At 44.6% G+C, this 12,626-nt stretch overlaps 1 protein-coding gene across 5 annotated transcripts in view; it reads right to left on the reverse strand.

Moving 5' to 3' along the window:
* pknox2 (pbx/knotted 1 homeobox 2) overlaps nt 1-12,626 on the reverse strand; it is a 411,407-nt gene that overhangs the window by 32,577 nt on the left and 366,204 nt on the right. For 4 of the 5 annotated variants that reach the window (XM_078427015.1, XM_078427017.1, XM_078427016.1 and 1 more), the window contains exon 10: nt 958-1,080. The exons of the other annotated variant lie outside the window; for it this stretch is intronic. In XM_078427015.1, coding sequence (XP_078283141.1) covers nt 958-1,080 — 123 coding nt within the window. The remainder of the gene's footprint in view (nt 1-957; nt 1,081-12,626) is intronic. 5 annotated transcript variants of the gene reach the window in all.

The following is a 12,626-nucleotide window of genomic DNA, read 5'->3' on the forward strand; positions in this document are numbered from 1 at the left end:
CAACTTGTCCATGTCCCATCTACACTCGTCCCACCTGTCTGTGTTTGGCCCTTAGAGGAGAGGAGATTCACCAGGAAATTGCCTGAATTGGGGGACTTTAATTATGGGAAGGGATTGGAAAGACTGGGCTTCAGTTACTCGGAGTGATGGGTGGCATGATAGGTGTATAGCATCATTAGAGACTTAGATAAGATAGTCAGAATTTAATTCCCATGGTAGTAGATAAACAAGAAGACATAGGTTTAAGGTGTAAAGAAGGGTCTTTGAAAAGACTTTGAAGGTAAAGTTTTTTTTACACACTGATGGGGTGGTGAACCAGTGGAATTAATTCCCACAGACGGCTGTGGAGGCCAAGTCATTGGGTATTTTTAAGGTGGAGATTGACACTTTTCTTGATTGGTACGGGTGTCAAGGGTTATGGAGAGAAGGCGGGAGAATGGGGTTGAGAGGGAAAGGTAGATCAGCCATGATTGAATGGCAGAATAGACTCAATGGGCTGAATGGCCTACTTCTGCTCCCATGAATTATGAACGGATGAAAGTGGTCAGTACTTGGAACTTGCTGATACTGGACTCAGATACAATTACTATGCTTAAGTGGCATGTACAAGTTGGCAAGGTGTGGAAGAGAATATGGATCTAATGTGGACAAACTGGATGTGTAAATGGGCAAAAATGTTGGCATGGACATTGTGGGCCAGAGAGCCTACTTCCCTGTTGCATTTACTCTATGACTTTATGATTCTAACTAGAGATTGCAAATATAATAGAATCGATTTAAGACACAAGAAAGTGCTGGTGCTGGAATCGTGAGCAAAACATAAAATGCTGGAGGAACTCAGCGGGGCGGGCAGCATCGTGTCGGGACGTTTCTTCAGAATCACACTGACATTGATCAGTTTTCACGAGTAATATCCGACGTTGGCCGCCTTGCTCAGCTGCTACTTTGCTGACTCACCACAAGATGCTGGAAGAGCCAGGAGCGCATGATGTTTGTGGCGTGTTTGGGCAGGACACCGCGTTTACTCTTTGACTTCTTGTCTTCTCCATCCTGTAGGAGAGAGGTCAGCTCCAGATTCACCTGGTTTTACGGAGAGAACACAGAGGTTCTAATGAGGAAATATTTCTTTCACAAATGCCACTTGCTTCTGAATTGATGCCATTCAGCATAGCATTTGATCCACTTTCTGCTTTGCATCAACAGGAGTTCAGAGATACAACACGGAAAGCAGGCCCTTCGGCCCGTCGAGTCCGCGCCGACCAGCGCGTTGGGCACTATCCTAATCACTTGGGACAATTTACACTTTTACCAAAGCCAATTAACCTACAAAAAATCTGTACATCTGTAGAGCGTGGGAGGAAACAGGAGAACCCGGAGAAAGCCCACACGATCACAGGGAGAACATACAAACTCTATACAGACAGCACCTTCAGTCAGGATTGAACCCGGGTACCTGGCGCTGTAAGGCAGCAACTCTACCACTGTGCCAACATCTAGTTGTAAACTTTAACCGTTCTACCCAAATTCACAACAAGGAACTACAGTTATCGATTTTTTTTAAAAACCCACACAAAATGCTGGAGTAACTCAACAAGTCAGGCGGCATCTCTGGAGGACATAGATTGGTGACGGTCAGGAGAATGGTCCCAACCTGAAACTTCACCGGGGAGTGGGAATGGCGCCTAACGGCTGCGGGCTCGCTGGCAGTCTGTTGTCTTTTTTCCTTTTTGTTTGTGTGTTGGTCTTGGGGTGTTTTTTTTGGTTTTGTTTTTGGCTGTGTATGTGGGGGGGGGGGGGGTGGGGTGGGGGAAACCTTTCTTTTTTTAGGTCGGGGTGAGGCTCGGCCGCGGGGCCTTCCATCGCCCGGGGCGGCTCGGCCGCGGGACTTAACATCGCCCGGCACGGCTCAGCCGTGGGACTTAACAGCGCCCGGTGCGGCTTGGCCGTGGGACTTAACAGCGCCCGGTGCGACTCGGCCATGGGACTTAACATCACCGGTGTGGCTCAGCCGCGGGGCTTTCCATCGCCCGGTACAGCCGCGGGACGTTTCAGCGCTCGGTGCGGCTCGGTCGCGGGGACTTCCATCCCCTTGCGGGGGCTGTGCGGGTCGGTCGCCTCGGTAGGGGTCGAGCTGTGTGTCCGTGGGTTTGGGGGTAGAGAGGGGAAGTTTTTGGCCTCCATCACAGTGAGGGGGTGTTTGGAGTCACTGTGATGGATGTTTGTGTTGGGGTCGTGTGTCTTGTGTTCTTTTTTTTTGTGTTCTGTGACTGCTGGAAAATGTAATTTTGTTCGGTATCTCGGTATCGAATGACAATAAAAGAATACAATACAATACAATACAACAATCCATTTTCTCCAGAGATGCTGCCTGACCTGCTGAGTTACTCCAGCACTCTATCTCTGTCCTTTTCACCCAAATTTGCCAATTTCGTTGATAAATTTAGTGTCTAGATTACTTGTATGGGTGTAACTCCTACAACTCTCCGGAGACTCGACATCTTTCCTCAGGCTGGAAGACACAGAGTGCTGGAGTAACTCTGCGGGTCAGGCAGCATCTCTGAAGAACATGGATGGCTGACTCTTCTTCGGACTGATTGTAGGGGAGGGGAAGACAGCTGAAAAAGGGGAGAGGCTAGTCAATGCATGACAAGGAATAGATTGACACTGGTGAGGGTTATTTTGATAGATAGATGGCTGGAACAAAGGCTGAGGAATAAGAGATGGTGTGAGAGGTTTGAAGAGTTACAGATTGTGAAGGCAGAGTGAGGAAAGTAGCGTGGGGGGGGAGTTGGAGTGGAGAAATAAGTGTGAGTCTAGGTGGGGGCACAGGGGAGTGAAGGGGGGGCTGTAGGAGACCAGGGAGGAGGGGGGGGGAGGGTGGTTTATTCAGAGGGCACCTAAAATTGTAGATCTCATTGTCCTTGGCTCAGACTACCTGCTCAGTGATAGCCCACACACCATCCGAAACATTCACTGATTTCTCTACACAATGCAGCCACTGTGCCACCAGTGATGCTGCATCTACAACATACACTGCCATTCCTCACGTGGGGCCGCTCCAAAGCCATGAACTGCGCCAAGACGAACAAGTTGTGTTGCCTGCAGGTTTCATACCCCATCTTGATTTGGAAACATCCAGAACAAGGGGCCACAGTTTAAGAATAAGGGGTACGCAATTTAGAACTGAGATGAGGAAGAACTTTTTCAGTCACAGAGTTGTAAATCTGTGGGATTCTCTGCCTCAGAAGGCAGTGGAGGCTAATTCTCTGAATGCATTCAAGAGAGAGCTAGATAGAGCTCTTAAGGATAGCGGAGTCAGGGAGTATGGGGAGAAGGCAGGAACGGGGTACTGATTGAGAATGATCAGCCATGATCACATTGAATGGTGGTGCTGGCTCGAAGGGCCGAATGGCCTACTCCTGCACCTATTGCCTATTGTCTATTGACATGCAAATCACTGGTGTTACCTTTTGCTACCCCAGTTTAGAATGGCCAATTATTCTGAGAAGTGTGAATACAACCAAAACAGCTGTAAAATTCATCTGAATGAATCATACTTCGTTGAAAAATAATTTTCAACTGCAAAAATAGTTTTCAACTGAGCTAATGTGGATCAGAAGATCTCCATTATTCAAAGCACCTTTGCCTAGCTTAGAAAGAATCAAATTCAGCCACATGTTATCCTCTTAAAATTCATTTTACTCCAACCAATGAATAGATGTGCAATAATATCACTTTGAGATAATATAATCGTCAACTTGGCTTTGTATTTTAAGGTGTAATCTTAGTTTAAAAGTCTCTGACACACACACAGTCTATGAAGTTGTATAATTGCAACATTACTAGTGCAATACATGCAGTCAAGCGACTTATCACTTGAGACCCTAAATACCATCTTAATTTCTAGATAAGTCCAAAATAACCTACAACATAGTTTGAGGAGAAGAACATTTGCCCAATTTTACGGTCAACACTTCTCCCCTGATCATTACCAATAAAATATGTTAATTTGATCTGTCATTCACTTAATAGGACGCGCACGACTTCAACAAGTCACTACCTGCAATAAACTATGGAATATGCCATCAATGTGGTAAAGTGCTGCAGAAATGTCAGGGCAAACGTTAAATGCAGTCAGTTTCCAGAAATTAAGCCAGGAGGATCTTCCAGTGTTCCTTCATAGTTACAATAGTAGCATGATTCAGTGGAGAGACTGTGATGTACATACCTCTGTGCCTCCACGCACCCACACACCTATGAACCCACACGCAATACAATAAAAAAAAGCATTTAAATGGTTTGCAGTAAGAACTTGGAACTGGGTGGCAGAGGCGTATGCTGTAACATTTGGGAAAGATTTAGTAAGCACTCAACCTGCCAAAGCACAGAAGGACTAAATGCTGGGAATTGAGATTAGTATAATGGCAAACTGGACACGTGGGTTGAATGGCCTGTTCTTTTTTTTACATAGAAGGTATTTAGTCCCTGGAACGCGCTGCCAGAGGTGGTGGATGAAGCAGATAGTGGCATTTGAACAAATTTTAGAAAGACATCTAGCTATGCAGGGAATGGAGAGATACAGGTTATGTGCAGGTAGGTAAGTGATGGGCTTGGCATCACATTTGACACAGACATTGTGGGCCGAAGGGCCTGTCCTTGTGCTGTACTGTTCTATATTCTATAGACAATAGGTGCAAGAGGAGGCCATTCGGCCCTTCGTGCCAGCACCGCCATTCAATGTGATCATGGCTGATCATTCTCAATCAGTACCCCGTTCCTGCCTTCTCCCCATACCCCCCTGACTCCGCTATCCTTAAGAGCTCTATCCAGCTCTCTCTTGAGCTCAACGGGCTTCAGAATAAAAGTGACTTAATGAACTGAATGTTGGTCTATGTATAATACTGAAAAACCTGCACATTTCCCATGTATTTGCTGTGTTATTTTTTCACTTTGTGACAGTTCAACAACGTCAGATTAGATATGCATGGGTTATCTGTATATTATGACAAATAATGATCTATTATAACTGTACCCACTCAAGTAAATATTCACCACTGAATAATACAAGTGAGAACTACACTGGATTTATTAAGCCGAAAGGGAACGTGACAAGGAAAATAAGACAAACAGATAAATAATGTGAGAGTGGAAACACAAATGGGAACCCAAAAATAATTGCAATTATGTACCTGTGTAGGAAGAGCACGCCTTGAAGACTATTTATGTATTGAGTCAAAAGGCTAACGTACTTTGTATTTCATACCCTTAGCTGAGTTGTTAGTAAGGAAGAGGATGCTCTTAAAACCTCAGTCATTGCAAAGATATTAGAGATAATGAACATGGAGGAAACTGCGGAATTGGAGATTCTAGAAATTCTGATAATGCTTAAAGTGACGTTTCCTGTGGTAGGTGGAATGCAATTATTTTGAGAGTGAATGTGGGGTTTGCAGAGGGCCAGCCACTATCTTCAATACAGGGCGAGGTGCCAGTGTAGTGGAATATGGCAAATGGGACAGCACGGTCCACTTCAGGGGCCAAATACAAGTTGGACACAAAATGTTGGAGTAACTCAGCGGGACAGGCAGAATCTCTGGTGACAAGGAATGGGTGAAGTTTCGGGTTGAGATCCTTCTTCAGACTGAGAGTCAGGGGAGAGGGGAAAGTGGAGATATGGAAGGGTAAGGTGTGAAAACGACAGATCAAAGCAGACATTGTTCAAGGAAATGGACAATGGTTCATTGTCGGCTGAGGGGAAGATGACCACGAGGTACACAAACAGTAAAATGAATCAGGAGGACAGTGAAACTAGTCGGAGAATTAAGCTGGGGAGGGACGGAGAGAAAGGGAAAGCAACTCTTTGTTCTCGACCCAAAACGTCACCCTTTCCTTCTCTCCCGGGATGCTACCTGACCCGCTGAGTTACTCCAGCATTTTCTGTCTACTGAGGGAAAGCAAGTGTTACTTGAAGTTAGAGAAGTACAAGTTGGTTAGTTAAACCTTGATTATGGGAAAACATTTAAATTTAGTAAATCGGAGCAAAATGAAAAGGGAAGTTCAGGGTAGGCTATTGAAGGCACAACATGATGTTTGACTGATTGACATATCGATTACAAGTCGGTAGGGAGCACACGGGAAACCATGCAATTTTCTTCCTCTTAATTAAGAAAAGTGCATTGTAGGCAGTCCAAAAGAGATTCACAAGTTTAATCCCTGAGATGAGAGGACTTCCTGCAACAGATGACTGAAAGTTAGATCTGTATTCTTTGGAGTTTAGAAGAATGATGGCGATGTGTTTGAAACATGAGATCCTAACACAGAACGACAAGATGCATGTTGTGATGTCTCTACCAGTGGGAGAGCATCAATCAAGGAACGTGGGGTATGGAGGCTAGACCACAGGTGGTATTAAAAGAGTATGTTGATAAAGATCTGAAAGAATACGGGTGCTGTCTGTACAGAGTTTGTACGTTCTTCCCGTGACCTGCGTGGGTTTTCTCCGAGATCTTCGGTTTCCTCCCACACTCCAGAGACATACAGGTATGTAGATTGTGTAGGAAAATAACTGCAGATGCTGGTACAAATTGAAGGTATCACAAAATGCTGGAGTAACTCAGCGGGTCAGGCAGCATCTCAGCAATGGGTGATGTTTCGGGCCAAGACCTTTCTTCAGAAGGGTCTCGACCCAAATCGTCACCCATTCCTTCTCTCCTGAGATGCTGCCTGACCCGCTGAGTTACTCCAGCATTTTGTGATACCTCAGGTTTGTAGGTTAATTGGCTTGGTATAAATGTCAATTGTCCTTAGTGTGTGTAGGGTAGTGTTAATGTGAAGGGATCACTGGCGGACTCGATGGGCCGAAGAGCCTGTTTCCGCACTGTATCTCTAAACTAAACTAAAGTTCGGTGACCTGAAGGGGACTTGGTCCATGAACATATTTAATGGTTGAACAGACTTAAATGCAGAGACGCTATACAAATGCACAGTTACAAAGGTGTTTTTAAATAGGATAGGTAGATAAACTATTAGTGGATAGTTCAAAGGACGCGGAAACACAAGCCTCTGCATGGAACAGAGGGGGCAATGTGAAAAAATCCATTATTTAAAGAGGGCAAACATCTGATAGTTGAAAGTGATGGAAAAAACAGGTTTTCAAAAGAGAATTGGATGGACACTTGAGGGAAACATAGGTAATTCGAATTTCACTATACCTTAATTGGTACATGTGACAATAGACTGACCTTGAAACCTTGAAACATAGGCCTAAAATGGAATCATTTTACAAAAACTTACAACAAACTCGATGGGCAAATTGCTTCCTTCTGCGTCATAATGATTCTGCAATTCATCGTATGTAGTGCATTGCCCACGTAAAAATGTCTACATACCCTTTCAATCTTTTCTCCTCATGCTTTTTTGAACTGTGAACATTATAACGCACTTTAATGCTTTGCAATTCTATTCCTCTAAAATGAGCCAGAGTTTGATTTGCTTCTGGTGCCACGGCAGCGAAGCAGGCTTGACAAATGGTTCTTAGTCGCACTGAGGGAGGTAGACAGTGGTGTTTGGTTTGCTTTCAGTGGCCTTATAAACCAGCACCACTACTTTTATTGTTTACTCGTCTGTACTCTCACATTCCCAGAGCGAGTGAGACAGAGAGAGAGAGAGAGAGAGAGAGGCAGCAGTGGCGGGGGCCGCAGTGGTTAAGAAACATGAGGGAAAAGAGTATAAAGAGAATTGAAGAATAAAAGACAGACACAAAACAAATATGTTAAAGATTGAAGGATTAGATGATCAGCAAAAATTAACGTGAAAGGTACAAGTAACATCAGGATAGCTGCTGGGGTTACAAGTGTGAGTCATTTTATTTTCATAATAACTTCAATCAGCCCCCAGGCCTCAATTTTAAGAAAAGGCAATAATGAGCTCAATCATCACTTAGTGGGGAGGTGCTTAGAATAAAATCAGAGAAAAAAAGTTAATGGTTTGGCATCTTCAAATGTGAACATAATACAAATTTTGTAACAAACAAGGGGCATATCAAACCAGAAGGATATCATTTCAACCACTGGCCTCTTGTGGATGCACCATTTGATGTGTAAGAAGGAACTGTATATGCTGGTTTAAACCGAAGATAGACACAAAATGCTGACAGGCAGCATCTCTGGAGAGAAGGAAAGGGTGACGTTTCGGGTCGAGACCCTTCTTCAGACTAGAGTCAGGGGAAAGGGAAACGAGGTATATAGACGGTGAAGTAGAGATATATAGAACAAATGAATGTTCTATAATCATTCGATGTCCTGCACTTCACAAATATTACAAAGATTCAAAGGTCAACTTGCTTTAGGCAACTGAAACGCCGCACAGCATTTTAGTGAGACACTGAAGTGAATTTTCCCTGAGGCACTGTTCTAAACATTAATAACTCTTAATCTTTCCCTGAAATCTACCCTGAACTTTTCCATAACCAGTTGCGTCCATTTCCCCAGCTGTGCAGTGGTGACTGGAGATCAAGGATCTCCTTGAAGATGTCAGTGGGATTGCCAAAGCCTTGACACACGGACTGCAGCCTCACGGGGAGTTTGCAAAGTCTGGAAACGTGAGGCTTTCATTTCCTCAGGAATTTCTAACCCTCTACACAGCCAATGGAGGTTTCCTTTCAGGCGAGCACAGCAATCAACTTGCAGGCAAGGTCCAACAAACTAACTTTGGGAATATTCGTTCATACACCCTCTGCAGTTGAACACGTCCTGTGGTGCAGGTTCTCCAGATTGGCATCTCATTTTTAGGTGTGCCTGGTATTGATTGAGATATGTTCTTCTTCATTCCCACTAAACGATGTTGGCATCTTCGGTTTAATAGTAAAAACGTAGTGAACCCAAGGGGAAATGAGCAAAAATAGTTGTGCAGTGAGTGACAATGTGGAATGTGCTGCCTGAAGGCATGGCGGGTGCAGATCCAATAGCAACTTACTAAAGGAAATACCTGAAAAGACACAACGTCCAGTGCTATTAGGAGCAGGGGAATGGAAACAATTGCGCTGCACGTTGGCGCCGCTGGTAGGGCTGCTGTCTCTCAACTCCAGAGACCCTGTTTTGATCCTGCCCTCGGGTGCTGTCTGTATTGCAAGGAGGTTCTCCCTGCAATATGGATCTATCACACCCTCCCGCCTCTCACTGTGACAATACCACCATGCCTTCGTTTTTTTCTCCCTCAGACAACCTAGAAATTTGTCAGAGACCCGAGCTCGATCCTGAGCTCAGGTGCTGCCTGTGTGGAGTTTGCACGTTCTCCCTGTGACTGCGTGGGTTTTCTCTGGGTACTCTGTTTTACTCCCACATCCTAAAGACGTGCGGGTTTATAGATTGATTGAACTCTGTAAAATTGACCCTAGTGTGTAGGAAGTGGATGAGAAATTGGGATGACATGGAACTAGTGTGAACGGGTGATCGATAGTGGGTGAGGACTATTGATCACCGATGTGGGCCATAGAAACATAGAAAATAGGTGCAGGAGTAGGCCATTTGGCCCTTCGAGCCCGCACCGCCATTCAATATGATCATGGCTGATCATCCAGCTCAGTAACCTGTACCTGCCTTCTCTCCATACCCCCTGATCCCTTTAGCCACAAGGGCCACATATAACTCCCTCCCAAATATAGCCAATGAACTGGCCTCAACTACCTTCTGTGGCAGAGAATTCCACAGACTCACCACTCTCTGTGTGAAGAAATGTTTTCTCATCTCGGTCCTAAAAGACTTCCCCCTTATCCTTAAGCTGTGACCCCTGGTTCTGGACTTCCCCAACATCGGGAACAATCTTCCCGCATCTAGCCTCTCCAACCTCTTAAGAAGTTTATATGTTTCAATAAGATCCCCCCTCAGTCTTCTAAATTCCAGCGGGTATAAGTCTAGTCTATGCAGTCTTTCTTCATATGAAAGTCCTGCCATCCCAGGGATCAATCTGGTCGATGGGACCTGGTTCCATGCTGTATCATTCAATTCAATTCAATTCAATTGGCCCAGTGGGCAAAGATGGCTCCTCCTTTGCCAGACACAACAACTTATGTGTGGAGATTGTCATGAAAATTCAATATATTTAACTTAATGGGACTGGTAGTTCCCTGTAACTTCCACATTCAGTTAGAATGTGGCTATGCAGTCAGAAACAAAGTGCGAGAAGTCAACACAAAAGTGGCAGAAGATTTTGTTACTCTGCCCCATTTTAATCTGATGGATCATGTGTTTGGATAGGTAGACTAAATCACAAGACAACTACCACTTATGAATGCATGGAAGCTCGTTCATCAGACATGGGATGTGTTTGTAATAGCTTCTGTGTGATTCAAACAGCTGTCTTTTGTCATCCCTGTTTTAGTGTACACCTGGGCTGAATCTCACAATGCCACAATTGTCAGTAACGTTGCTTATTGCCTCAACTCATATCTAAACTGAGAACTGAGGAATATTTCTGGGAATAAACAATGTTGAAGGTGTGGTATCTGAACTGGATACAGACCCTCACTTTGAACGCCGGTTTGGGAGAAAAATATTTGAGAGTAAATTGGCCTCTTTGTATAATAGAAGGAATTTATCATTACTCAGCTTCAGATGTTTTCTAATCTTTCTAATCTCTTTCCCGCTGCCTCTTCCCAAATAGATAATCATACCTTTTTGAACTGGAGCTGGTTGCTGCAACACCTGACAAAATACTAATTTGGGCACTTTTAACTAAACAAGATTACACATGCATCAGTCATTGAAAGTAAGCATGCAGGTACAGCAGGCAGTGAAGAAAGCTAATGGCATGTTGGCCTTCATAACAAGAGGAATTGAGTATAGGAGCAAATAGGTCCTTCTGCAGTTGTACAGGGCCCTAGTGAGACCGCACCTGGAGTATTCTGTGCAGTTTTGGTCTCCAAATTTGACGAAGGACATTCTTGCTATTGAGGGAGTGCAGCATAGGTTCACGAGGTTAATTCCCGGAATGGCGGGACTGTCGTATGTTAGAAGACTGGAGCGACTGGGCTTGTATACTCTGGAATTTAGAAGGGTGAGAGGGAATCCTATTGAAACATATTGGACATGCTAGAGGCAGGAAACAAGTTCCCGATGTTGGGGGAGTCCTGAACCAGGGGCCACACTTTAAGAATAAGGAGTAGGCCATTTAGAATGGAGATGAGGAAAAACTTTTTCACTCGGAGAGTTGTGAAGCTGTGGAACTCTCTGCCTCAGGAGGCAGTGGAGGCCAATTCCCTGGATGCTATCAAGAGAGAGTTAGATAGAGTTCTTAATGATAGCGGAGTCAAGGGATATGGGGAGAAGGCAGGAAAAGTTAAATTTGGTGTTTAAAATTTTGAGGAACTTTGATAAAGCAAATAGAAAGAACCAGTCCTCAGTTTCCGTGCTTATCTTTAGATTAGTTTAGTTTAGTTTAGCGATACAGTGTGGAAACAGACCCTTTGGCCCACCGAGTCCACACCGACTAGCGATCCCCACACATTAACACTACCCTACACACACTAGGAACAATTTACACTTATACCAAGCTGATTAACCTACATGTCTGTACGTGTTTGGAGTGTGGGAGGAAACCGAAGATCTCGGAGAAAACCCATGCGGTCACGGGGAGAACGTACAAACTCCGTACAGACAAGACAGCCCCCCGTAGTCAGGATTGAACCCGGATCTCCGGCGCTGCTACCACAGTAAGGCAGCAACTCTACCACTGCACCACCGTGCCGCCCTTAAACTACACTGAACTAAAACTAAATACCAACAAAATGGGCCAATTGGCCAACGTTGTAAATTTTCCACAGATCGATGTTATAATTGGCTTCAGTGCCTCTGGGCTGGTTAGAAAGAGGGAGATTAGCAAAATCTGGATATCACTTTCCTTTGAAGACATGCGTGTGTGTAACACAGTCAGGTATTGGCAGTGACTCCATTCCATAATCAAATAAACTGTACATAGACACTATAACATTGCAGAGCAACATCTCAGCCGCGTTCCAGGGGATTTGTGCTCTTGCACCAGCTGTGCTGCTACCCCAGCACAACTACACCAAAGGCGTTTTTTTGCCAAGACCACTCTGCTTCAGACTTCAACCTTGGTCGACACATGGATGCAAGGAACTGAGTTTCAAAGCAGAAGGAGTATGGGTGTCCTTGACTCCAAGGCAAAACATGATGGAGTGTGACTACAAGGAGTCAAAACAAAAGTACAGCCAGTGTTTCAGCTGGGGTGGAAGAGAACTACCCCTTCTGCAGAAGGGCTGGAAACAATGGGGGCTGCAGATATAATGTAATTGGCAAAAGGATTAGAGAAGGGCTGAGGTAAATATTTTTCACTCGATGGATAATCGGGGTCTGGAACTCATTGGATAAAAAGAGGCTAAGGTAGAAACCATCATCTGGTGAACCAGATGGTGAACCATGAAGGTGGACCAGAGCCAAAAAAGACAGCCCTGGCCGTTGGAGCCAGATCATGTTAGTCCCAAAATAAGTAGCAAACAACATACACATTACAAGAAAGGAGTGATTGGATTGGAATAGTTGCTGAGGAGATTTGCAAAGGAACTAAACATTTGAGTTATGGGGAAGCCTGAATAGGCTGGGGTTGTTTTCTTT

The sequence above is a fragment of the Rhinoraja longicauda genome, chromosome 32, assembly GCF_053455715.1.
Source record: "Rhinoraja longicauda isolate Sanriku21f chromosome 32, sRhiLon1.1, whole genome shotgun sequence".
Lineage (NCBI taxonomy): Eukaryota > Metazoa > Chordata > Chondrichthyes > Rajiformes > Arhynchobatidae > Rhinoraja > Rhinoraja longicauda.